The sequence below is a fragment of the Phalacrocorax aristotelis genome, chromosome 2 (assembly GCF_949628215.1).
Source record: "Phalacrocorax aristotelis chromosome 2, bGulAri2.1, whole genome shotgun sequence".
Taxonomy (NCBI): domain Eukaryota; kingdom Metazoa; phylum Chordata; class Aves; order Suliformes; family Phalacrocoracidae; genus Phalacrocorax; species Phalacrocorax aristotelis.
In genome coordinates, this window is record NC_134277.1 from 96,764,373 (window position 1) to 96,792,164 (window position 27,792).

Here is a 27,792-nt window from a genome sequence, read left to right on the forward strand (position 1 = left end):
CTGCCTTTCAGCAGAAGTGACACCAGGAACTTCAGATTCATTAAGACACAGATGCCACCAGGGAAGCCCTTGGGAATGCTGTAGTGTCTCTTCAACATCTTAATTATAGCAACAGCTGAAGTATTCAGATTGCTTTACAAGTGAAATGAATAAGATTCAAAATGGAGCTCAATACTGGGTTTGCTAACTTCACAGGAAGATTATCAGAGACTACTTAAAAAGGTGCAGTAATAATACCCTGTGCTTCTAAAAACATAGATTAATTAGTCTTTCCCAGGGTTATGATGTTAAATATAAGATATAAACAGCATAGGTTAAACTTTCATCAATTGTGCACTTCTTGGTAGAGGATCGAGTAAGTTTCAGATGGTGGAGTGAAACAGAAAGTGCCTGCAGCCTTCAAAAAGATTAGACATGAGAAAAAAATATCAGCTGAATTTTGCACAACATACATAACTCAAGGTGGCATTCCAAATTTCTTGACTTGAGCTGAAGCACATAGAGCACCTCTTCAATGCTACGTAACTTACACTGAGAAGCGGAAGCGCACTAAAGTCAAAACAAAATTGTCCAGCACAACGCATGCAGACAGGGGGTAGCAGAAATTACTTCTGTGCTAAATATCCAGTTTTCCAAAAGCCTTATTTAAAATACAGATAATCATCTAGGCCGCTAATGAAGCTGTCACATTCCCCTGGAGCTGGCAAAAGGACAGCTAGGGTTCCCAACAGCTAGACAGGACTATGTTACTACTTGCTGAACAGCTAGGGCAATAAGTGTCACTGGAGACTCACAGGCTGCTGTCTCACTATACTGCTTCTTAGGAAGCAACCGCAAATCCAGAGGAGGAAGGAGCACTGCATTTCTCTACAAGTATTGTACAGCCTAGGGAGGGAAAAAGCTTCCATATAAACCCTGAAAGAGGCAAAAGGTGAAGAGAAGGGAAAAATGGAATTTGCATTGGGGAAATGTCACTATTTTTATTTATGTATTTTGTTCCAGTTGGAATATCTCATTCATCAGGTCAGGTGCCCTCTCACAGGCTTACCTGCAGACACAGAGGCCATCAGGCCCCTGCCAAAAGAGAAGCTGAGGAGGCAGTGAGGCTGTGTGCATCTAAAGAAACATGAAATAACATGGCAGCCTCAATCTGAGTAAGCCTGTACCACTCTCCCTACTCTGAATGTTATTTAGAGAGCAATAGCACAGCTTTTAAACTTATTCTCCATTGCTTCTTTGTAACAGCCACATTATCAAAGCAGGTTCCTGAGGTTTTTTCTGGAATTTGTAAGGAAAAAAATTACAGGTCGTATCCACCCTTTTTCAGACCTCCTTGCAAAACACCCTCAAACCACCCATACAAATTAAACTCAGAACTGCCCAGAAGCATTTCATTATTTGTGTTCATAAACCAGTAATCTTGACTTCCAGATTTTAATTTTCTTTACTGAAATATTTATTTTTCAATAAACGACGCATTCCAAATTTGGCTGTCTTTGCAACAAAGATTACTCAAAGACCATGACCATAAATGTACAAATTTTATTTTCTGCAATCTCTTCATACAAACCATGAAGGTATAAAGCTGACTACCAGAAGAGTAACAGACAGTATTAGGAAATACCGTTCTAAAGCTTCAATTTATCAAGTTAATGGTTAATAAATTTATTATAACAGAGATGAAAGTCCAGGAGCAAAGTTCCAAAGTAAACCCGACTGATTTTATTGGTTCTTAAACCAGTCTCCTAACTCATTAAGTAACAGTACCGGTTACCCTGCCCAGAAGCTCTTTTTACCTTGCATAGGATTGCAAAGAGTAAACGCAACAAAAGAAATGGATTGACTCCTAGAAACAACTGTTTATAAAATGGAGTCCTTTGTCTTCATTTTAAGTTTACTATCCATCCCACTAGCTTCTTTCTTCTTGTGCTAAGAAGAAAAAAAAAATAGGTTCCCACAGTTGCATAAACGTTAGGTGTGGCCAAGAGAAAACAAGAAGCATCCACACCAAAGCCATTGCTCTGTTGCCGCTCAGTGCGTAACAGACCACAGAGTCAGGATATCAGCCAGCTCACTGTGGGTACACTGGCATTTTTTCATTACACGCCTGTGTAAAATCACTTCATGAACCATGAGGAAAAACATCACCCCTCTTGCCCCTTATCAAGCGCTTCCAAAAAACCTATCTATTATTCATAGTTACCTTCTAATGCTTCTCCCATTTGCCATGTACAAAGTCACCCCAGTGAGCACTGTCTCCTTTTGGTAGCCTTCACCGACTGTGGTATTTCAGACTTGCCCTTGCAGCTGAGCAGCAGGACCAGGAAAAGCAGAATTTGCAAATGGCGCTATAAAACAAGCATGCCAAAGGGCTGAACCATCCTAGTTTTGAAACAAGGTTTTCAAGTTGATAGGTACCATTAAGGAGGACAGGATGAAGCGCTCAGATGCCACTCATCCGTACAGTCGCCCGTCGATGACCTTTGCAAAGGACAAATCAATACTAAGCAGATACTGTATCTACCATTTCTTACTGTGTAGGAAAGGTCAACCAATTTTCATGTATGTATCAGTTCTAACATTGCTGTTTTCAGACACAGAACTGCTTAAACCTGGGAATAAAGAAAAAAACCTTATCTTGTGCATAACACCATTTCAGAACATGTGATAATTTAAATAAAAGACCTGGAATGGAAACAAGGTACAATGCTTATAGAAGGAGTGTAAAGCTTTACCCTGCTATCATGAAATGATCTCTACAAATACAATGTAAATGAAATTATAAACAGTATTTATAAGACAGCTTCCTTAGCAAAATTCGGTACCACTTGTGTGTTTTACCACAGAAGCAAATATTTTTTTTAAAATACTAAGCCGTTTACATTAATTTCGTGCATACCCGCGGCACCCTTTTCCATTTGTATGTGCAGACCACAGAGATTATTCTCCTCTTATAGTTCACTTAGATCGCATATTTTGAGAGAGGCCTTATAGAAATAGACATTTTGGTTCTATATTTAAACTTGATCCCATTTAACTCAATGCCAAATCCTTTTAGCTTCAGTGAGAAAATTCTATAATACCATATTGCCACAGTCTACAAGATGCCTGGTGCTGAAATCTTAACTGATATTTCTTGCTTTTTTTTAATATATATTTGAATTCACAAAGTATGCTTAAGTTTAAAATTTCATAGTAGCCAAAAGTTCAAGGATGAATATCAAAATTCTATTAAATTCAACAACACTCTGTTTAAATGAAAAAGGCACCCTGCTGCATATCTGAAACACACCACAAACATAAAAAAACACTAAAACTTCAGCCTGGCTCTGGTTAGCAGAAACTGCTGCACTATTTGATAGGGTAAGTGTAAGATCTACAAGGACAATGTTTTAAAATATTCAGAAAGCTAGTCTTTTAAATGCCTGGATATGGGAAAAGGGTTACTTAATACTCAATGTAATAAATTTCTGAGTTGCGTTACCTCTGCAACATCGTAAGGAGATACTGCACTTGTGTTCTTTAGCTGTATGGAAACTGAGCAATGGCATTTCCACACATCCGTAAGCAAAGTCATAAAAAGGATCTAAAATCTTTTGATGCATACATTTAATGCATTTAGGTAAGGTTTATTACAGCTCTTGCTTCCTCTTCTCAGTGTCACTCACGGTTAATGTAGAGACATACACAATGTTAAAAATCTCTCAGCAGTTCATTTCAAGTAAAGAGAAGTGAAGTTTTTAAGAATAAAATAGTTGTTTTTACTCTTATTGTACTCCAGCTGGTCAAGAGGTAAGCTGTTTTGATTATTCTAATTTTGTAAATCATAGAAAACATCCATTAACTAAAATATTTAATTATGTTATTTTCTTGCAAATCCATATTCTAAGAGTGGTTTCTGTCTGTCAAGCAAATATGAAGGCAAAAACAAATCATACAGCTTTGTACTGCAGAACAGTGTACACTGACGGATTAGGAAAGTCTGTTCTGATGCTGCTATCACCAATATCGACAAATATAAATCAGAAAATAAGCTTTTTGTTTATTTTTAATTAGTTGCTTGTGTCCCCTCATCAGAAAATGAAATTTAAAAAAATTTGAAAAAATTGTATTGTCTTAGAGTTAATCACTGAAAAAAAGCCATACTTCTGGCTGCAATCAAGTGCCAAAAGCAGAATTATAAGCAAACAATTAATTTTAAGATTTCTGAAACCAGTTGCTGAATTATTCTTTCTGAAGAAGTCCAGTCTATGCGCTGTGATGCAGGACAGAGCTGCCTGTCTCCCTGTCTTGTCATATTGCTTATTTTTGATTAGCTGTAATGGCATGGAAGTGTATAGATTTTTAATACACTTTTATTGCCTTTTAGAGAGATGACTTACTGACAGTGGTTTTGGGGCATTTTCTTCCTGAATTTTTATGACTACACCTTTTTGATGACTCTGCTTTTTAAATTTTTATTGGGGAATAATGGCTGAATTCCTGTAGGGATACGTGACAAATTCTGTTAGGTGCAATACTGAAAATGTTCATTTGGATGCAGAGGGCTTTTTTTTTTTTCCCGAAAAGAAAAAACCCAGAAAACCCAATACAAACACTGGTATGATTTTTGTCATCTCCCTTCCTGCTCTTATAAAAGTCTCATACTTTTTTAAAGGAGGATCCAAAACAAAACAAGCTGAAGATGTCAGCTCCTTTAAGGTTATCTATATAAATTACATGGTGGAAGTCTATTTCCTTACTCCATAACAATGAAGAACACAGAGTACAATAGTAATTATTACAGAAATAGCTACACTTTCTACTGTGCCTTCATAAGAAGAATGATTAAATGGCAACACTGGAATATCACTGAGAGTAAACGAACACCAGAATGTTAATGCTGCATGTGAGCACACAGGTATGCTCAGGAGACTCTGCAGGGCTGTAGGTGTGACTGTACCTGGCTATAAGTGTCTGCTTTTGAAAACAGCCATTCCTCACAGTCAGTCATTTTTCTTTCATTTGTCCCCATATTAATAGGTTGTCATCCTGCACAGCATAAGAGAGGGTAGTGGAAGAAGCAAAAATAAATACTTTCTCGAGAAAGCTGGATGAGAGGGTGGGGGAAGCAGGGGGAAACAGGATACAGCCAGCTAGAAAACTTGGTTTTTTACATGCTTTTAAAAGTGCAGTCAGAAAAAAAGCAGCAGAAAGGTGTAAGGCAGATTTTCTTCATTACAACTACAAACATTACAATGCGACAGTTCCATTGCTATTGATCTGAATTCTGTGATGTGTTTTGGAGAAATCTTTGCTCCTAGAGAAGCCAATAAAACGAAGAGGAATCCATGACACAGAGAATGCCATTAAAAGCAGACAAATAAACTCAAAACATACACATTCTTCAATAAAGATGTATTTTATACAATAATAAGAGTTACCTAAAACAACCCCCTAAATCCAATAACCAAGCACCTAAGTTGTATATTTCTTCATGGTGTAAACTAATGGCAAGAAGTGTACTTTCAGTACACGCTACCATGAACTTTCAGGCGGATACCTTATTTAGAGATTCAGTTCACTTTCTGGCCCATACCCAGAAGTTCCAACACTCAATTTTACCTTTTCTTTTTCTTTTTGCTCTTAAAAATTACATTAAAACTACTTTAAAAGGTATTTTATTAGTCCAACAGAAGTACCCGCTGTAAAATAATGTACACATTCCCATAAGGTTTTTATAAATTCTCACAAGCCATTATGTCCTATTTAATTTCATTTGAATTGTAACCACGTCCTTGCACTTAGTTCCACCTCACTATCTTACCATACCATCTTACTAATAATCACTTTTGAGATTCCAACTTCTGTATCTTAATTAAAACCGTGGACTTATATTAGAGCACAAATATAACTACAGGACTTCAAAAATTGGAGCATCTGGGAGAAACAGAACTGACTTTGTCCGACACTTGACTGTCCAAATACTTCGTGTTTCAAAAGCGAAGTGTTTTCTTTAGATGTGACAGATGACCCTCAGAAAATGACACCACATCAAAGTCATCACAACATCACAGGCCTAATCAAAATGGAAAATATGAAGTGCACCATACAACGTCTGAAAGAAAGATTATTCTACCTGTATCGGACATGCTCGATTGTGTCGTATGTCAACTTGCTGCTGATATTCTGACTATGAGGGTTGCCTAGGAGACAACAGAGATATAAAAGTTAATCATTAATCACAATTTTGCTATTAATTTTTTTCTTTTATCAAAGTATTACACCAGGCCAGCTTGAAAAGATGACAAAGAAAGATTTAACGTATCCTTCACAGCAATGCCCTGAAGCTTCTTAGAGCAGTTAGTCAAGAAAAGGGACATAGAAGAAAGCAATTATGATAGACCTTGAAACTTCAGCTGGATCTCTTACTAATACTTAGGCAGTTCCCTGAAAAAGAAAATGCAACTACATATGCAGAAATACACTAGGAAAAACTACAGATAGAATGCACATTCATAAATACATTTGCACACTAGCTAAGAAGCAATTTAGAAGAGAGCACCTGGAGGTAACAGACATTTGTGATTGAACACCAGGACTAACCCTGTTTTTTTTACTGTCTGCAATTCAAGTAGCTCATGAAAATATAAATTTTAGTGCAAAATTAGTAGCCATCTTAGCACAGCTCAGCACAGGCATGTATTAACAATTAAGACAGCACATAAGAAGGGTATGAATTTATCTTCTTGAGCAAAAGATTACACCAATATCCACACAGGCACAGCACACCTTCCTATTAGTAAATGTTTAAAGAACATGCCTAAACAGTTTGAAAAGAGAAAAGAAAAAAAATGCTATATTACCCCTGCTTTTGGAGTAGGCTGCAATATTAGCTACTCTTTTTTTAAAATTTCAAAATCACCCTGCTGAAAGTTATTGAGTGAAGGTGTTAAAAAGAATAATACATTTAGAGCTCAAACCCAACATGTAATACCTAGACTTTTCATGTCTGATGTTGCATTTCTGTAATTTCCAATTCAAATATTCTCCATTTAGAAGTGAGACTCTCTCTTACTTACATTCCTTTCCCTCATTTACACATGCAACAGCTAAACTGCGGTTCTTCAGGCCTGCAGATTATCACCAAGAAAATAAAAACACTGCAAGTCAAACTGCCCCTTCACTCACATCTGTCTGTTAAATGAACTCTTTTTATACAAGTTACTGCCCTCAGAATATCAGAGATGTATCTGAAAAAGATTTGACTACACTAGACCTCTTGTTATCATTTTAGATGAAAGCAGTATTAAAAAGGACACAATTTTTTCTCCCATAGCATTATAGGTACTATGCAAATCTCCTCCAAACTGGAAGCACTACGGTTTCTATTCACAAGCAATGAATTGATTCACAGATTTAATTTTTTTCCACCACTGATGGTGCTTATTATAAGGGTTGGGCCCTATGTTATTTGAAATAACTAAGATCAGAGTGCATACATTTCACTTTACAATGGCTGCAGTGACAAAACATTAATTTCAATATCACTGACATGCACTTGAATAGGAGATTTTTAATGTAATCAAATCAACGTATTTTGTTATAACAGCAAAAAAAACCCTATCTCTATCAAGAACAACATGCATTTTGTAGAACTTAAATCCACGCTCTGGCTCCTGGCCTAGCCAGCATTTAGGAAACAAAAGAATGGGAAATGACATGTACTATGGCACACTGAAAATAAAAAATACCCAGAACTCTCATGTGGCTCACCCAGGTGATAAGCACAAGCGTGCTGGCACTTGAGTGGACACAGTTTTCTTTTAAAGCAGCGGTACCTAGTTCCCAAGTGAGGAATCACTTTGTTCTGTTGTATTGGGTCTGGGTGAGATGGAGTTAATTTTCCCCAGAGCAGCCCTCATAGTCCTGTGCTTTGTATTGGTAGCTAGAAAGATGTTGATAACACACCAGTGTTTTGGCTACTGCTGAGCAGTGCTCACACAGCATCAGGGTTGTCTCTCCGATAGTCCCCCCTCACCAGTAGGCTGGGGGTGGGCAAGGTCTTGGGAGGGGATATAGCCAGGACAGCTGACCCAAACTGACCAAAGGGTTATTCCATACCATATGACGTCCACTCAGCAATAAAAGCTGAGGAAAGTAGGAGGAAGAGGGGGCATTCGTTATTTACAACGTTTGTCTTCTGGAGCAACAACGATGCATACTGAACCCTTGCTTCCTGGGAAGTGGCTGGACATCACCTACTGATGGGAAGTAGAGAATTAAATCTTTTCTTTCCTTTTGCTTCCAAGCATGGCCTTTGCTTTTGCTTTTATTAAGCTGCCTTTATCTTGACCCATGAGGTATTTTTTCCATCTCATTTTCTTTGCCTTCCCCTGTCTTGCTGTGGAGGCGAGTGACAGAGCAGCTTGGTGGCACCAGGTATCCAGCCAGGGTCAACTCACCACAGTATCAGGGAGCACAAGAAAGACACAAAACTAACAAAAAGGACACATAGCCCACAGATATGTAATGCAGAATAAGAAATTTTGATTACTTCAGTGGGACTACTCACACCATATATAGATCTGGGAGCAGTATAACACCTATTCCCTGACTAAATTCACTTGGGACCTTCTAGCTAAGCTTTCTCCTAAATAAAATGCTTATGCTGAGCCACAGTATAAGCTCCCTGTAATGACTCTCACTGAGATGGGGGTTGGTTCTAGATTCTGGTCCTTGCATAAGAAATTGTTTTTGCCTTTTGTGTGGGAAAAAAAAAAAGACTGAACAAACAGTGCTCAGAGCTACATTGCATTTCTTCATCCCCAGCACAGTGGCCTAACACCTGGACAACAGCATCATGCTCCCTTTGATTTTTCTTCTTTACCAACACAGACATGTCCTTGGCCACCAAAGATCAAAGCTAGGGGTGACACAAAGGGCCTATGACTCCTTTGTAAAGTCACTGGCCTTCCAACTACTCTATAATCAGTGTTAAAAACCAGAAAGGTACTCTTCCAGCAATGCAAGAGGTACAGTTTTGATCTATTTAGATGGAAACTTGAGAAGATTAATGGGAACGCTGTTTTGCACTTACCATAAACATTGTTTTTGAGATCGTCAGTAAAAGCTTTAAGCAGACTCTCTGGGAAAAGTGCTGAACCAGCATGGTCAAGGTAAGTAATCCCTAAAATAAAAATAAAATTATTAGATTCAATTTTTTAAATATTTCATGCCATTTTCTCCCACAGACTACATTGCGAAGAACTCCATTCAAACACCCCTAGTGCAGTAATCCACACAAAAAGTCAATTTCCCTAAACTTCCTGGGGTATGATATTTCTCTGCATGACTTGGAGGTCTCTACAGCTCTCAAAAAATGCTTCTCAGCTATGTTCCAACAGTTAGGCAACATTCACAGCAAGGCACCTTTCATTCACTAGCAGAAAAAAAAAAGGAGGATACATTAGAAGCCCAACATTTTGATTGTACCTTTATAATTTTTAATCAAAACCAAAATATTTTAAAAGGTCCTTCCTTTCATGTTTAGATTATATGGTCTTTGGAAGAGAAAAATATTTTTGTTTTGCCTGTACAAGACTGAGCAAGCTGGTGTCTTCAGCCAGAGCACCTTGTTACTCCTGGGCACTCCTTATTATGAAAACTACTATTACCACAATGATAATAATTATTATTAATAGCAACAACAATAGCAGTGTTGCCTCCTTGCTGACAGATGAAGCAACTCTCTCAAGAACTGGCAAGGCCTAAATCGTGCTTGAACCCCAAAGAGAAGACTAGTTTTAATTTTTAATGTGTTTAAATATTTCTTGCCACTCTGCTGCACTTAAACATTCAATTCATTTTTAAAAACTCCTTTTATATTATTAAGCTATTGCAAAACTTTTAAATAAAAGCTTATTGGAAGTGAAGGCTTTTTCATGTTTGGCCATTTTAGATTTCTTAATCTTCAGCAATTATTCTTCCCTTTCTCCAGTGTGTTTCACACCCTTTATTAGTTTTTTCATTTCACTTACCTTAAGTATTTCACCCTATTTCAAATTTTAATAATGATGAATATGATTGAGATTAGAATTTATTAAGTACTTTAAAGGCCTTTCCTTTCCACAGGGATTTAAAACTGAGTTAAGCTTTAAATGAGAAGCGTTGACACTTGGAAATATATATAATTATATATTATGTTGCTGTAGCAGTGATTCAGTAGGTAAAGATGTGAGGCAGTGCTAATGATAAAAGCAATCTGGACACCCATCCCTTCTCTTACTTTCAAAAGACAAAAGCCGTCCCCTGCCTTAAGATTTCCCCACTTACAGTGTCTCGCAAAAGCAGAGTTTTTAATGACGGCTTGAAGTCTGTGAAGGAAATGTCTTTTGAGGTGATTTGAGGGGAGGAGGGTGAAAAAAATCGATTGATTCATTAGATGTACAGACTTTTTAGGTTTTTACTTTTTTTTTTTTTGATCCTAGAAAGTTTCTCCCAAGCAGTATGAAGCAGCACACACAAGCATATGGGGGTCAAAATGCATATGGGGTTCTGTCCAGCCCAGTTTCTGGCAGCAGTGATTACAGCCGCTTGGCTCAGCCCCGAAACACGGAGGGGTTGGAGGGCGAGAGGCACGCTGCATCATGGAGAGAGACGGCCAGGACTCTGCTTGGCAGGGCAGCATGGCCTCAGCCAGCGAGGGGAGGGCAGCTTTTCTCCCAGCAGGTCCTACACTCACTATGGCCACCCTGCGGCACATCGCCTGCCTGAGACCAGGGCCAGCCGCGCAGCCTGCAGCTTGGCCCCCAGCGCCTTGGCTCTGAGGTGGAGCTGAAACAGGGAGTAACAGCCACAACCACCAACACTGTGGCCCAGCTCAATGGCAGTGGACAGGGCAATAAACTGCCTACAGCTGGGAGAGCTGGGAAAGGCAGCCCTAGAGTTGAGTAAGGGAAGAGGCACCCCTAAGCCAGAAACAGTGGGGAAAAGACTGCTGTCCTGCAGGCGACCACCCCGGCCAACAGTCTCTGTCAACAAAGCCTACACAGAGGTGCCATTTGGCTCATTAGCTCTTACAGGCACCACAAGCACAGCCTAGTGATGCTCCTCTAGAGGCAGACCGCCTTCTTTGGATTCTTCCAGCCCTAAGAAGGTTGACGCACTGAAGCGATAACGCAACCGTACAGCACGAGCAAAATCCAGGCAACTGGCTGAGGTTCCTCAAACACAAACCACCCACCGACAAGGGGACTGATGCTTTCCGTTCCAACTGATGCTCCTGTGAGGCAATGTGGGCTGAAACATCCCTGGGTAAAGGCTCCCTAAGTGGTTTTTCAAATTTGATTTGTTATGTAGCTAATTATGAAGTACAATATTGTGGTTCTGTGAAACGGAGCTAAAAAAACCAGCCGGTCATTTTTTAAATTCCTCCTCTGGGTATAATACTTCAAAAATGTGGGAGAACATTTAACTGAGGAAGGAAAAATTATTAATTCTTAAACTTTTATTTTATCTTTAGTGCTGCTGTTTAACTGAAAAGAGAGAGCAGCATTTAATACTCTCTCGATTGCCCAAAAAAAAAGAAATAGGCTCTCTCATTATTTGAGACTGCACTGAAACAAACATCTTTACTGCTATTGCACTTTTATGCTGTAGTTTTTTTCTTCCTCTCTAATTTCAATAAAACTATATTTTTAGAGGAAAGAAAAAAATGTGCCACATACATAACACAAGCAAAGAAAAGAACATTAATAACTTTCATTGTGCTTTTCCCCTGGTTTAATAACATTTGTTATTTTGACTTTATTGAACATACATTAACGAAAGAGATTTGTCAGTATACACAGAATAGTATAGCTCCCCTTGTTTCACTGTGGTATTTAGTATATAGGCTGTCAGCACTATGAAATTCTACTGTTTATGGAAAGTAACAGGAGCAAGAAAATATAATATGATCAACCAAAAGAAAATTAAAATGCAATATCTATCAGGACGTGGTTTCATTGCTTGGGGAAAATGTGAAATTAACTTTTAGTTTAATTTACATACCATTATGTTTGGAATGTGTAACTGACTTCATTGATCTAATAATATACCAACTATTTGATAAAATCGCATTTCAGAAGTAGGTTTTTTTATAGGAGTATCAAAAAATCGTTCAATGTGTCAGCATTAGTTATGGAAAGTTATTCACTAAGAGTATCAGTTCATAAGCTGTAATATTCAAATGCTAATATTCTTGTGGATTAATTTTACGCAGCCAACTCTTTGGGAACCAACATGAGCCAGTCTCTCGTGCTGAAGAAAGCCCCGGCCCAGCTCTCTGCGCTCCTTCTGTGCTACAATTCACCTCTTGATAAAGCATCCACCATCTCTGCATGTCTGCCTTGGCTCTTTGCAAAACTTCATCAGTGCACATGGATGTAGAGCCTCAGAAATGCCAGGGGACCAGTCAGTTTAACAGAACATTCCTACCTTTTAAATGAAAAAATCTAACAATAATTTAACTTGGAGCAGTTTAAAATTAGAGTTTAAGAGCAGGGGAGAACACTGGACTATACATAGTCTGACTGCCTGCAAAACAAGAAGAAAAAAGGAAATTACCTAGATTACCCTTTTGGAGCCAAAATACCTGCTTCTGACAAAAGCACGCTTTCCTAAAAGGTGATTCTGCCTAACTTTGAAGAAAGTTAAAGACATCATGTGACGAACTGAGAGTAGAATAAGGAGGTTATGTCTTTATTAAATCTTTTTGTAATTATTAGGCTACGTATACGCCTACCACCCAGAAGAGGGTCTACAGGGAGAGAAGCACAGAGACCACGGATGCATGCCCTACAATAGCCTGCTGGCACACGGAGAGTAAGCTTGCTCCTCTTTCACACCCCACCCGTAAACCCACGCCCATGACCACCTCCTTAACCTTTTGCCATCCTCTGATTCTACCATGGTCACCAAAACAAGCCGACCTACACTGTGGCTTCACAGATTATTTCTCATGGCTCCAGCACCTAAAAATTCCTGCACTCCAGCTGATTACAGGCTGCCAGTTACATTGCCAAAAGTTCCATAATGAAGAAGGAAATGTGTAGTGGCAAGGCAGCAACTGCACAGAGTCGTGAATTTTGATTGGCAGATATAATTGCAATTCAGTGGGATTATATACACAATATTACTTGTAGAGCAGATACAGCCAATGCCCCAGGGAGACAGTATATATCTTAAGTACAGCAATATTAACAAAACCAGTATGAAAAAGATTATATGAAAACAAGCTGAAGGCAAAATAATGCATTATCTGTCAGAAGATGAGTATGAGGTATTTTCATACACCAAAACAAAAGCAAGAGAAAACTGGAACAACCAAATGACCAAATAGGGAGGAGAGGGCTCTGCAGAGGTTGTAGACAAGTCTGATATAATTTGGACACAGTGAGGTTTTAACAGGTAGTATTACATCAGGTACCTCATGTTATTGTTGTCACATAAGTCAGATGCCCTTTAGAGGCAGCTCCCTCTTTCCATTGACTGCATAAGGATTTAGCTCCCCTCAGAGATACTCCTAAATTAAATGTCAAAAGTAGCTTTAAATATGTAATACATATAACATCTATAAAAGTGCCTGAAATCTCACTATGATTCAGGGCGTCATATGCCCACATACTGTATAGACAGATAAAGATGCTGGTTCTGCAAAACCATTAATCAAGTACATCAAAAGCTAAAAAAAGAAAAAAATCCTACTAATATGGCTTGAGATTTGCTTTTTCTGGATATTTTCTGGATTAAATGTTTACTGAATATTGTTATCTGTACCTTCAAGTCCTGTTTGGCATCGATTTAGACAAAAGCTATCAAAACCAGAGTATGTTTTCTGAGTAGCAATGTGCCTCTCACCTAAACACTCCCACTCTGCTTGGCAAGGTAATGTTTTGTTTCCCTTGCTCAGGGCCAAAGAGCTCTTCAAAAGACCACAAAAACATAGTGCTTGATGGACAAGGCCGTAGATGCCTAAAGCCTGAATAGCTACCATGCAGTTAAAGGAGACACTGTTCCTCAGCATGATTTGACTTAATTGCTGCAGGCCCAGTGAAGTAACACAGCAGTCAGCCCCCAGCCATGGGCACGTTCTGCTTCCCACTGCCAGGCCATGGAGTTCAGCAACTCAAGTAATCACAGCTCGACCCGACTGCCAAATGCTGATCCACGCTGGACTGTGAGCAACCTGGACATTGGTATCAACATTTTAAGGGCCGCTAACAAGCTACTGAGTTCTGTGAGAAATTGGTGTTTAATTAATGTATTTTAATGTTTGACTTGATGGACTGATTACAGAAACCAAAGCATGAAATGTGCAATTACATTTATCCATAATAAGTTCCCATTATTTTTCTCCACGTGCTATTGGCTTGCATTATTTGCTCTCATTGCATTATTACCTACAGCAAAGCAGACAGAACATTAAAACAGTTTACAGTCAATACCATACACCCTCTTTGCTTGCTGTACTCCTCAGCAGGGGCCAAGCCAACTCCACAAAAGCTAGTTAGGTAGCTAGGGTTATGCCAGTAAGCCCTGGCACTACTGTATGTACATAAGTCCCTACTTGCAGCTTATAGTTTACAGCTTACTGGTGTTGAGGTCTATGTGAGCACTAAGAAAGCAAGGATTTCACATTTATTAAGAAGACACATCCAACCCTGTGAAATGTAACTTTCACAGCTGAAGAAAAAAAATTACATGCCATCAAATTTCATCATTTGCCAGCTCCTGTGCTAAATGAGACTGCAGTAAAGGGATAAATCAGCACCCACCTTCGTCCATGTGGCCTACCTGTAAGACACAGCTTTATTCAGTGCTCACTTTTTGCTCACTAGGGCATGATTAAATATCGACTGCGGTCAGTGATTCTATTTCCACAGCCACCTTTGACGGGTTGTGTTCCGGAACAGCTGAAGCCTTACTTGTGGGCATGAATCAGAGGTACCTCAGCTACATGCTAATAACATACTGCAGCCGACTGTCTGTCATCTTTGGATGAAATATAAATCACAAGTGATTCATATTTATGCAAGTCTTCAAACAACTGTAGTTCACCCAAATCAAAACTAGCTTTCACGCCTCCCTAGCGAACACACTACCATCTTTCAGTCTCTTTTTTTTTCCTTTCTCTCTGATGCAATTGATCAAATGAAAGAAGAGTTGAAAGAGAACATATTCCCCGTTCTTCTATTACTGGAAAATGCTCTTGTTGGTTTTGCTGAAATTTTCACAGAAACATTCATTTTTGTGTACGAAAGAGGCATGCAGAATTTCCACTGGAGATGAAAACACAATGGTAAAAAGCATTGTTTAAGGAATCTTAATAATAATTGTGTATTATTGTGGTCATTAGCTAAACATTCTAGTAGCATTCTCCTGCTCTACTTTGCTTACTGTTCTTCCCATAAAACTGTGGCTGTTTTATGTGGCTTACAACAACATGTCAAGGTAATGTCTGAAACTGACTTTTCTAGTCAGTTCTATTTCTTGCTCTGTGACCTGAATTATCTGGATTCATATAAAATCTAGGACAAATTAGTGACTCTGCATATTCCTTACAAAATATATCAAATGAAATATGCAATGGCATATAGAAGAAGGCCTTTAAAATTCTTTTATGGGTTTCCAAAAACACTAGGAGAAGACAAAGTAAGTTCAAAATAACAGAAAAAAACCAAAAAGTACCCATTTTCTTCTCCCTTTTCTCTTAAAACTCTTTTCATTACACAGATATACTGAAATCACTATGCACTTCTAGGAGCTAGAGCCTTGGGTTGAACATGCAACCGCAGCAATAATTAAACACCCACATGAGAACTGGTACATGCAATGAACAGACAGCAAAAATCAGTTATCCCGACTGTTGAGGCCCCACAGAAGTATTTCCCAGGTGGCATTTCTTCTCGATGACAAGACGACTTGTAACGCCTCGTTTCGCAAATGCAACAGTACCTCCCTCTGCTGGCTTTTTCCAGCAAAGAGGCAAGGCTGCTACTGCAGACCAGTAATAAAATTATGCTCCCCACAGACAGTTAGAGCCCTCAATTTATTTATACCATCCAGCAGACAGTCTGTTGCCAGGAACAGGTAGTGAGGATCAACTTCAGGAATATAAGCATAAGAGGAACATAAGTTTCCCTTCAGCATAAATTAGGACTATCTTTCAGAGACAAACACCTAAAACCAAATAACCATGTTACCAAGAGGAACGCACATTCTAGAAAAAGATCTCAGAATTTTGGAAAGCTAGAGTAATTTTCCCTAACTTTACTGGAAAAATACCTTCTCAGACCAATACATCCATATCCCTTGGCTTACACTCCTAACTGTTACTCCTTAGCTGGTTTACGCTCCTAATTGTTCTAGTAGTCAGAAAAAAAACCCAAATTATTAAACCAAGGAGAGGTTTAATGCTTGAAAAGTCTGTGTATAATGCCTGACCATGAACTCCTGTATCACCTTTCCACTAGTAACCAGTCACCAACCTAAACTGAAACCCCAAGCAGCAGACAGCAACAATTTTTCAGTGTGCTTTCTATAGTGTGAACAAATGTTCAGTACAGGAGTTTCAGTATCACTTCTGAGTAACTACATAAGACTTAATATAATGTATGGTGGGAATTTCATTTTAATAAGACACAAATACTGAGATTTTATTAGGGATATAGGAAGTATGCATGAAAAACTATGTATTAACATTTCTAGTGCATATGTATTGGGTTAATCTAAACCTTTTTCGGGCTGACTGTAATTTCCTAATTACCACGTGACACAGCTTTTGGAGGTTTGGTCATTACTTTGACTCTAACTCTAACTCTGTATGGCTGGTTATTGCCATACAGATGCTTAGAAGGAGGAGTTTGTGGCTCTTCCAGAGATGTTACCTTGCATTGGGTACAGACATTATCATTTCAGACGTCAGGTTCTCTGACCTCTGAAGGGCTGCAATGGGATAAAAATGTCTTTTCCAAAGTCCAGTGAGTAAAAAGGAACCCAAGTGAAGCCTGACTGAGTTTCCGTCTGTAGTACAATGAATAACCAGAGCAGAACTTTGCCTTCAGGTCACAGAGACCTCATCTTTGCATAAGAAAAGCAGGCTCCATTCAAACATAAGAACACGCATCAAGGTCTAGTTCAGGACCTTTGAAGTAATTATAAGGCTCTGCTGGACTCTGTATACAGAGCTAAAGCATTAACAAATACACTATAATCAGCGCTCCATTCAAACATACTGCACTGATTACCTTTTTGGTTCCAGGCCAAGTTAAAGACCTGGGTTATGATCTGCACAGAAGCTTAAATGACCTTTGAAGCAAGTGAAATTTTCCTTTCTTGAATAAGATACGTTTGGCTGCTCATATTGCTATCTCCCTGTACAACGTCTACAGGACACCCTCAGCCCTTGGGGTATGCACGCTCTCTCTGGATGTCTGCCCACGTGCCAGTTTAAAAAGTGCAACATTTTCAATAATCCATCAACAAAAGGAGTAGGAGGCAACAGCAACACGATATCAAACTTACATAAATCAGCTTAGCAGAGTCAGTTACATCAAGTGAAGAACTGCTCCAGAAGTGTATTCAAGACATCCAGGTGATTGAGTGTTTCCCCTAAGCACGTATTACGCACATTTATTTACAAATATGCACAAATATGCCTGTGTATGCAGTACTGAGATGGGTATATGAATATATGTACATAAGTATCCCCTTAAGAGGATAATTAGTGTTTTCATGTTGCTTCTTATAGCAGAACATAAGGAAAAGCAGATGTGAATCTGGAGACTCTTCCCTTACAGCTCTTTCCGCCTTCTCTTCCCTACCGCTTCTCTATCTCTACATTTTGATATTTTTGGCAAACATAACCTAGAAGTCATCACACCTGCTTTCACTTCCACTTAATCAAAATTAAGGTCTACAGAACAGCATCAACACCCAACAAAAACAATAACTTTTAGTAACGTATGAAAGTTGTGTTTTGTTTTGTTTTGTTTTTTTGTCAGGGCTTCTTTTGTTAAAGAAATAAAAGATACTTCACCTTAAGCGTCCTCTCCCTCCCTCCTAAATAAGACAGACCAAAACAAAGGTATCTAAAATATCTATGTTAACCATAGTTACTGGTGGATATCTTTGAAGAGAGTTAGTCACACTTCTAACTTGAATAAATTTGCATTCACTAGAGAATTTCAGTACAGGGAACTGACTTCTGATGCTGTTCAGCTCAATGCAAGTCCATTCAGTCAACTACTCTTCTTTGTAAGATTACTTTGTTTGTTGGGGTGCTCTATGTTTAAACAAAAGTAGTATTTGGGACACCTGTGAAGTTAATCAGGTTTATGCTAGTACTCACTAAAAGAATACAACTATCTAAGCATCTTGAAGCCAATAATAGACTGACACTACTAATACAAATATACAGAACATCATGTTTGGTAACAACCTTCCAGTGGATACTTTTGCCTACAAAAATGAGTTTTGCAGTTGGTCCTCATTTTTTATAGACCCATCAATAAAGCAATTACAGCTTTATCTCAATTTTATAACCATACAACTAAAGAATATTTTGCCGCACTTCATTAAATCATGGTATAATTCCTCTCATTTAAAGGGCTTCTTTCAATACTAACGACATTCGAAATGAAAGAGAATTATAATTTCACCATAAATTATTCAAAGTACTAAATACAAATGGCCTCATTAACACCAGACTAGCATTGAGAATGCATAAATGATTATGCATGGAAAAACAAATATTCCACAGTTTCCCTAATCTCTGAACTCTGAGCTTAAAATCACAACTCTGCCATGACACCCGCTATTGTGCTTTGCCTCAAGCAGTTTAAAAAACATTATGCACTTAAAAACCAAGGTCGTCCCCCAGAAAATGTATAGTCTTGCCATATTTGAATAAGTGGCAATATCAGACACAACATTCATACAACACACTTTACTCAGTTTATGACACAAGTTACTCAGAAATACTATCTAGAGAAAAGCACGCATAGCATACTTTGCCGCCAGTACTGACTACAGGATTCGATCATGAGATTTCATATCTAGAGTCTCCATAACTATCAGAAATACACTGAAATGCTGGAGTTGCTGGAGTTCCTTACCCACGCTAAAGCCTGGTCCTTCTTTATAGACCACTGCTATCGATGCTGCACAAACCAGAGGCTGCTGAACACACCTATTCCTTACACGGGCAAAGGATGTCAGGTGTCAAGTTGAGGAATCTATTCAGGAATAGATTCTGTAACATGAAGCAAGGATGGAGAGCAATTTTAAGTGAGGCAAACATTATTTGTGACAATGAATGATCAAATTAATAATGAACAGTATTATCATAAATGGAAAAGTAATAGTAATTTGCTAATTTTTCCGAGCTATTTTCTGTGCTGCTAATTATCAAATACTTCCTCAGACTTGCTAGTCTAACACTATAACTAGAAGTAACATGACAGAATACTATTGAGTTTCTGTAATGAGCTCTTACTATATCCTGAAAATTTCTACTTTTTTTTAATTTCTGCTTGCGGACATATCACCATATTCCCCAAAAGCAAGTATGTTGAAGGCAACAATAGTACATTTGACTCTTATGACTTGCATTTTAAAGCTACTTATTTGTCATTAAGAATAAATTCATTTCTAATTCCGTTTATTTTTAGCAAAACTGCAAAAACTTTTTTCACCAAAAGGATCACCCAGGGGATATAAAAATGAAACACCTAAATGCATCAAAAACAGCTTCTAAAATAGTAAAGGTTCCCAGTGGAGCAGAGAAAGGCCAAGGCACGGGTCAGGGGGTTGGAAAATATAAGGGAAAAGATTATAAATCTAAGCAAAGGAAGCACAAAATCAAACGTTTAAATAAAAACTTAAATTTTATAATTACTTTGTTAGGGTGCTCTCATTTGTGTCCTTAGCTACAGTTACCTCAAGAAGGACCTGAATTTCAAAGAACTGTAAGATCGCATCCATAGTAAATCTGGTTCGGTGAGATGTCTCAATCTGCCCCACTACCTTTTCAGATTAGAGTATCCAAAATTCAAACAATCAAGGGGAAAAAAAAATCTTCGTCGGAATCTTCTGACACAACGGTAACTCAAAGAATGCATCTAACCCAGTGCATACAACAACTGTTTCTATGTGTTTCACTCCAGACCCATTTAGTTCTAAAAGCTGCTCTCCACATTTGTGCCATAAATACCAGGATGGGAATGATCCCTATTATGACATGTAGTCACCACCTTAACACAATTAATGGCTCCCCAACAGTCGGCCTAGAACGAACCCAGGCAATTGGCTGCACAGCACATCATGCAGGTTTCATGTAAGATAACTGCTTTGACAGTTTGTTTCCAGACAGACAGCGAGCCTTCCTCAATGTTTTATATAAATACCAGATATCTGGAATTTTATCTCCATAGAAAGTCAGGATAAAGTGACAAAGTGAACCTCATGAAATCAGTTATTGCACAGTGTACACAGATATTTTTTTTTCTACAGGAGCAAAGTACGGCCTTCCCTTCTCCAACATGTGCTGACAGAGGATTATAAGAAAGGCATTAAGTGTAAATATTTCCCCATGCCACCTCATTCTGTTTTCCTCCCTTTTCCCCCTCCCAGCTTGAAAAACTTTTATTTCTTTCTGCTAAGGGAGATGACTGTTAGGCACTTAGTGTTCTCACCACAGTGAGACCAAAATTCCTGGATTTATATATACACACATTTATGTAAATTTATTTATGTTTATATTTTTACATATACCCATTGTAATGACTGTTCAGTGGAGAGACAGTAAGAAACAATCACTTTTGATAGGAATAGGTTCTTGCTTATCTGACTTTTTCTCTGGTGTTTCATTTTTTCTCATGTCATATTCCTGTCTAAAAGCTGGGAACACCAATCAACCTATATCCAGAGGACTACATTAGACTAGACTGCTGTTTTCTCCTGTGTCATTCCACAAGGAATACATAGTACAGTGAAGTAGATTCAATGCACACAACATTGTCCATAGCTCGTTTACATTAAGAGCATAAACAGTAAGGTTTCACATCTGGATTCAGCTATTTCTGTTCTCAAACTACGGGGAAATTCAATCTACAGCCCAAAAAATGGAGTTGCAGAGGGACTAGAAAGATGACAAGTCAGGTAGATAGATTATTGAAAAAAAGTATAAGAATTAATATGTTGTCCTAAAGGAAAAAACAAGAGAGCTCCCTTCCACTCCCCCTCTCATGTCCAGAAGCTCTTTATATTCTAAATACCAGTTTTAGAAATTTGAAAAACTCTCATGCTCTTTCAGTACAATCCATGTGAAAACTTAATAATTTTTAAAGCCACAGTAAGTTCTATTAACATGTAACTTAGGCGGCATTTGAAGAGGCTAGAACTAGCCAAAGGCAGGTTTTCCCCCTGACTTCCTAATACCTACTCATTATAAATAGTTTTACATGTAGTATTGAAATACAAAACCTGAAGAAGATCATTGTAAATTAACTGCTATTTGATCAGTTCAGTCCATAATCACATTTCTACTACAAGCATGGAAGGGGAGCAGAAGCAGAAGTGAGTGAGATGTTGGATGTACCCACAAGGCATCTAGCATTCAGATTTGAAGATTTGATCAGGCACTTTTGGAAACACGACAGCTGTCATAAGATTATTTGGTACTGTTTCCCCCACTTCACGGCGCTGAAGTTTATCCAGGAAGCATTGCAGTGTAATCCTCGTGACACTTTACAAGTACACCTATCCTTCTCTGTGCTTGCAGAAATGGAAGAAAAACTGATTAAAGTTCTGATGGTAACAGCTATTTAATCTCCCAGGAGCTGTCACGCTCAGTGATGCAAAGCTCGGCGAATCGACCTAGTGCCTCCAAACAAGCCTTACACACTGTGAAGTCTGCAACAGTCCACACGCTTACAGGAATGGAGGTTTTCGTAATTCTTTCTTTAATGAGTAGCTTCAGCTCCCATGAGCTAAAAAGCTGGCTTTGCCTTTCATTAGAGCTAGTCAGAATATAATTATTCCAATGAAAGCAGGTGTTTTTAAATTTGACATTTGCGGGCCAGGAAAGGGAAGATTTCTCCCAACCCTTGAAAAACACCAGATGGAAAGGAAACTCAGTAAAAAAATTTTGGTGTAACTCACTAGGATTTATACTTTTTTCATCGTTCATGAATTACTCAACCTCATACTATTACAGGCTCCTAAGGATAACCAAGAGGGTGAGTTATAAAAGGGAGAAATAGATGGTTTTGCCCCTCAGAGAGCATTTCACTGGACTACACCCACCCTTTGGGCAAACTGATATTGCAAAACGGGGTGGAGGGAGGCTTTGCTTTTGTACAACCTACATCTCACGGAGCGTTCCCATAGCGCCACAGGAAGGCTTCATCTTCTGTGCCCAAATCTCTCCTAGCAGGTTGGATGAAGCCAGGGCCGTGGCCTGGGTGCAGTGACTCCCTGTGCTCTGCAGATGAGCTTCACAGAGCCTGAACATAAGGCAGCTCCTAACAAAATCATCATTACTTCCTTCCTCACCCCCAGAAGTCTGATTTCTATCCAAGCAGTAGTTTATCACCAAAGATCACTTTAAATTCTATTTTCCAACCAAAAAACCCATGGCCTCTAAAGAAATAGAAGGTGGAAAGTTTAAAACTCAACTTGATAATGAGCTATGAAAGTTACTATTGAAATGGCTTTTTGTGGTATGAAAAGGAATATTAAAGCAGCTTACTTTTTGTCCCCAGACATCTTCCTTTCCCCCTTACTCACACCCATCCTCTTTCTTCAGTTCAGTGTTTTACAGACACTGGGAGATTTTAAATAATGCAACTGAAGTGGGAATCACCACTAATGATCAAACCTTCTCAAGGGTAATATTTCACAGTATCAAATCCTAAATTGTTGTTAAGAACTGACAAAAAACCTGTCATAGTTTTTCTCCCTTCCTTCTATATTGGTGCTCTTGGCAAGCTTGGAGAAATACTAAGACAGTTCACATTAACTGGACAGTTAACAATCCTTAAAACAGAGAGCTTAATTTCATTAATGGAAAAAACCTGGCATGGACATAAGCCTCAGTCAAATCAGAAATAGTTGTAAATGACAGAATGGAAAGAAGCCTGAGCCCCACTCACAGGGGCTGCTCTGTCCCAGAAAACAAGGAAAGTCAGCTTCAGTGCAGTTTAGATATGTTGTTCCCTTTATTTCCTTATTTTATCTTCAAAATACACCTTCGCAGCCATGCGTTAACAGTTACTTTTGCATTTTTAATGTCTCTTGCATACCGTGACGTGTTACACAAAACATATCTTACTTGGGTTTTCATTTATTTCTTACGTACTGTGAGTTTTCTAATTCACTTCTAATGAATTTAAATGGCATGTGTTTTTCTTCATTTGTAGTAGTATTAAATTATCTTCTTTTTAGAGCAACCAGTCATCCTGCATTTATATTATTAAGCTGTCTCGGCAGCAGTGTACCTGTCACTAAACATCTATGCTAAGGTGATAAGATGATGATTATTATCCTATTGCTACTCTTCATGACCACCTTCCGCGATACATTACCTCTCAGACAGTTGCATTCTTAAGGGAATGCATGTAAAAGTTGTTATTCATTAATCAAACGTTTCATTTGTTTGTGAACACAAACTCTATGGTCAAGTAAAACCGGAGTGCAATAACCTATGTACAGTTTTGTTGGTCTGAACATCAGTTCGGCCAGCTTCCCTGCTACACAATACTAGTGAGTTTATGGGGGGTGGGAAGTATCATCTCTGCATCTGGCAAAGGCTCCTTTTTCCTGCAGTCTTTAATTTTACTCCATTCAGTCTGCCAGGTAGGGGGTTCTTGCTAGTTAACCGCTTATATTCATCTGCTTTTATCCAGTCTCATGAGAAGGCATGTGCATTCTCAAAGGAAATTGTCCATCACAACTAAGACAGGGCATTAAGAAGAGTCTCCCATTCTGCTCACTGGGCTTACACACTCCTAAACTGATTAAATCTGCAACAAATATTTTCCGTGTGTGGGATAAATGAAAGGCGATGACAGATTTTAAGAAAGTTGCATACTGCCAGAGCAGGTGAGTAACATTTTGTTTTGTGGCAATTATAATTGTTTACATTGAAAGAAATTATAGGCAGATATACAAATTATAAAAATGTGACTCACGTCACATGTTTCATAAGTTACTTAATAAGTTATGCTCCTTAATAAATTACTTGGGAAATTAATTGTATAGCAGATGAACAGTGTATTTTACCCAACAGCAATCCAAAGTCCTTTTTCTTAAAAAAAAAAAACCAACATATGTTTGTAGCCATTACTGATACCATCAGTTCCAAATTACTGAATTATGACAATTTTAATGCACTGTGTGGCATGAACATAAAAATGTGGAAAATCCTGGGCTTCAATTTCTTCCTCAGGAAGAAATTACAGGACAAACTTTCTCATGACCGTGTAACTTCACCTGTCCTGTTTGAAAGTTTGCAAAGGGGTAGGAACAGTGATATTTGGTATTTAATTGTCCATTAATGAAATTAATTCACACAACATTAATTTAATTAATGAATATTTGTTCAAACGAGCTTCCTGTCATCTTTCCAAATTTTAATTTAGGACATATTGCCTAAAGTAAGCTTAGTGGTGTAATTGTCCTTCCCCAGCTAACCACGTCACCAAAAGATCACATCCTTGGCTGTCTCTCTAAGAAGACCATAAGCGTCAAAAATCCTGTCCAGTCATGTTCTTAACTTTCTTTTAAAAGCATTTTAGACCCTGTTGCTCCAGGGACTAACCTGAATGAGCACAGAAGCCACATCTTTTTAACCTCTCTTGCAAAACCCATATTCCCCTGGCTGCTACAAGAAAGGAGGAGTGAGTCAGTATAATCCTGAAAGCAGGAATGTTCCTGTACGCTTCTATGGGAGAACTTATCTTGGGCCGCATATCTCCGGGACGCAGGGCTCTACCCACCCTGGGGACAGTGATTCACAGACATCAATATGATGTATACAAAATGTCCGTTTATTTAACTGTGACACACGCTTATATAGCTCTTGCGCTTCCTGTTCCTGCCACTCCTATGGGGAGGAGTCTATCTTTCCGTCACATCCCGTGATCTTCCGGTCGCCGATCCCTGTCTATTCCCCTACACAGGAAGGAGAAAATAAAATAGTGGGGAGAGAAAAATTTCTCTCCCAAAGCCCTGGCTTCCAATTTTATATGTATATTTCACATACCAGAAGAAAGGCGACTTAACACTTTCCTGCATGACACTCTCAGAACAGCTGCCTGCCAGGGGTCGCATCCCCATCGCAGGCACCTCGCAGACCATTGCTTCTCTACGGCAGGACAGAAGGTGAAAGGGCAAAGAGCATCACCACGCAGGATCTACCTGGGCTGCCAAGAATACTGCCAGGAGTGTAACGATTTGTCTCATTAGCAATGAAACTAATGAAGTCTGACTTTTTATTGCTTTATGGCCTGTCTTTATGCCTCCCTTCCCTACTAGACCTCTGTTTCACTGTAACGTTGACCTTCATTTCCCACACCTTCAGTTCTTGGCACCACCTTTTCCATAATACCTCCAGAAACCACATCTCCGTCTCCTAACAAATGTGATAGGAACCAGTCTGTGATCCAAATTGTTTGTGTGCAGATCAGTAGGCAGATGTGGTAAAACACTATCAGCATTATTAATTTAGGAAGATTAAAAAAAAATTATACCAACCCCAACTTGACATATTCATAAAAGTAATTTTTTTTAGTTCTGTTTTTAAGTTTCCGAGTTCAATGAGGTATGAAATAAATTAAAAAAAAAAAAAACACGCATCACACCTTACAAGTATTTTAGCATCACATAAAGGAAAGCATCTGCATTGAATATTCCTGTGGCTTGGGCCAAGACAGGCTATTATAAGAAGCCTGAGACATTTCAGAGCTCAGCATCCTACTTCCTAAATACCATCTCCGAGTTAAGGTTCCCACCAGCCTCCTGCTCTGCAAATATATTTTGCTGTCTACCCATTTATCAACCTCTCATATCAGTGCTTTTTACTATGCAGCACTCTGCGGTACGGTCTTCCTGAATTCAATGACAGCCTTTTCGCACCCAAGCGATGTCTTTGCAGCATCTCTCTGATACCAAGTATGCAATGAATCAAGCTGATCAACAAAAACTGACCTCTCACCCCTCCATTTGCCTTTTTGTCCTTAGACTGGGAGTACCCTTGAATTCTGGTGAGCAGCTCAGATATGGGAATCACTACCATAACATAGAATGGAAATTTCAAGAGCTTCACATGCCAGGTTCTGATTTTGCAGGGGAAACTGCAGTATAAGTGCAGGGACACAAGCAGCAGATCATATCTGTCTGAAAGCTTACATACACTCTTTAATTAATCATCTTAGATTTTGTATTTTAAAAACCCAAAACAAATCACATAAACATCCTACGGAAATATACAGAAATATGCTGGGAAGAAATCAATACAGCTCACATATAGCAAGCTTGTAACGATGGAGGAAGACAAACAGGAGAAACTAAGAGGAAGCAAAGGCAACGGAAGGAAGGAAGGATGCAACACTGATGTGGGATTCTGTAGGAACAAGATTTTGGTGTCTTTCCAATTTTTGAGTAAGAGATAAGAAAGCATCTTGTGCTTTTCTAAATAAAATGTCTGCGTGTTTTAATACTTTCCTACACTAATATACGTCTTGAATAGACATTAATTTTAGAGATAATGTATCTTTTAATTAAAAGTACAATTTTTTTAAAATGGGTGGCTGATACCCTGCAGCATCTACGGAGTTCCATAAAGTATCTTTCCAAATCTTTTTTTTTTTTTAATCTCTACATATTGATTTAGAAAAAGTCTATCTCTGATTATTTCCTGTTGTAAAGAATCTAGTCGCAAATGATCGGCATTTATTTCTAAAATGCACCTGAAAATTCATGTCAGCTGTATCAGATTTATTGGGTTTGGTACTTTGCTTTTTTGCTCAACATACCTGTATTCCAGACAGTTTTAAATGTCTTGCACTATGTGGTGTAGGCAATTATGGAGCCAGTGTAATGGTGCAGTGAACATCTTTATATGACTATTACATCATGAAATCTGAAGTTAAAATTGAATTATCATATTACTCTGAGTAATACAGTTAGGAAAGAGAAGACATTACCTGTTTCTCTGAGGGAATTTTTTTCCTCTAACTGAACTTTCAAGTAACTAAAACTTTATTCAGTGCTGAAATATTACAGTGACAATATCATTGACTACTCTTCACTAAGAGCTATGTCCATCATGAAGAGCAAAAGATCACCCAGTCCTGGGGGATGAGTTGAAAGATCAGTCCCGCACAGAGCAGACCACCAATAGCCTTCTGAACCCTGAAATACAAGGTAAGAAATTCTCTAGCGGTACCTGTTACTTCTATGTAGGCAGAGGACAACATCTGAAACTAACACACAGTTGCTGTTACTGCATTTGGTACTGAATCCACTTTACGTTCCACGCACCTTTCCTCTTTAATATCAGTCCTTAATATTCCGTAGATATGGTATATGGTTATATGACGATAACAGCTTATTTAGATAACTACTGCTGACTTGATATTGACAGGAAGCATTAGGGCTTTTCATGAGCATATATATTGGTTCTTACAAAACAACTGTCACGTAGCTGTGCAGATACACTTCCCATACCACAGCTTCTTTTTACGATACCTTCTTCAGCCACTAAAT

General features: G+C 38.5%; 1 protein-coding gene across 2 annotated transcripts in view; it reads right to left on the bottom strand.

Annotated features, from left to right (window-relative positions):
- The window catches only part of MOCOS (molybdenum cofactor sulfurase), a 223,915-nt gene that overhangs the window by 190,376 nt on the left and 5,747 nt on the right, over window positions 1–27,792 (bottom strand). For both annotated transcript variants that reach the window (XM_075084424.1, XM_075084426.1), the window contains exons 2-3: window positions 9,080–9,169; window positions 6,119–6,185 (exon numbers count right to left, since the gene is read on the bottom strand). In XM_075084424.1, the coding sequence (XP_074940525.1) occupies window positions 6,119–6,185; window positions 9,080–9,169 (157 nt within the window). The remainder of the gene's footprint in view (window positions 1–6,118; window positions 6,186–9,079; window positions 9,170–27,792) is intronic.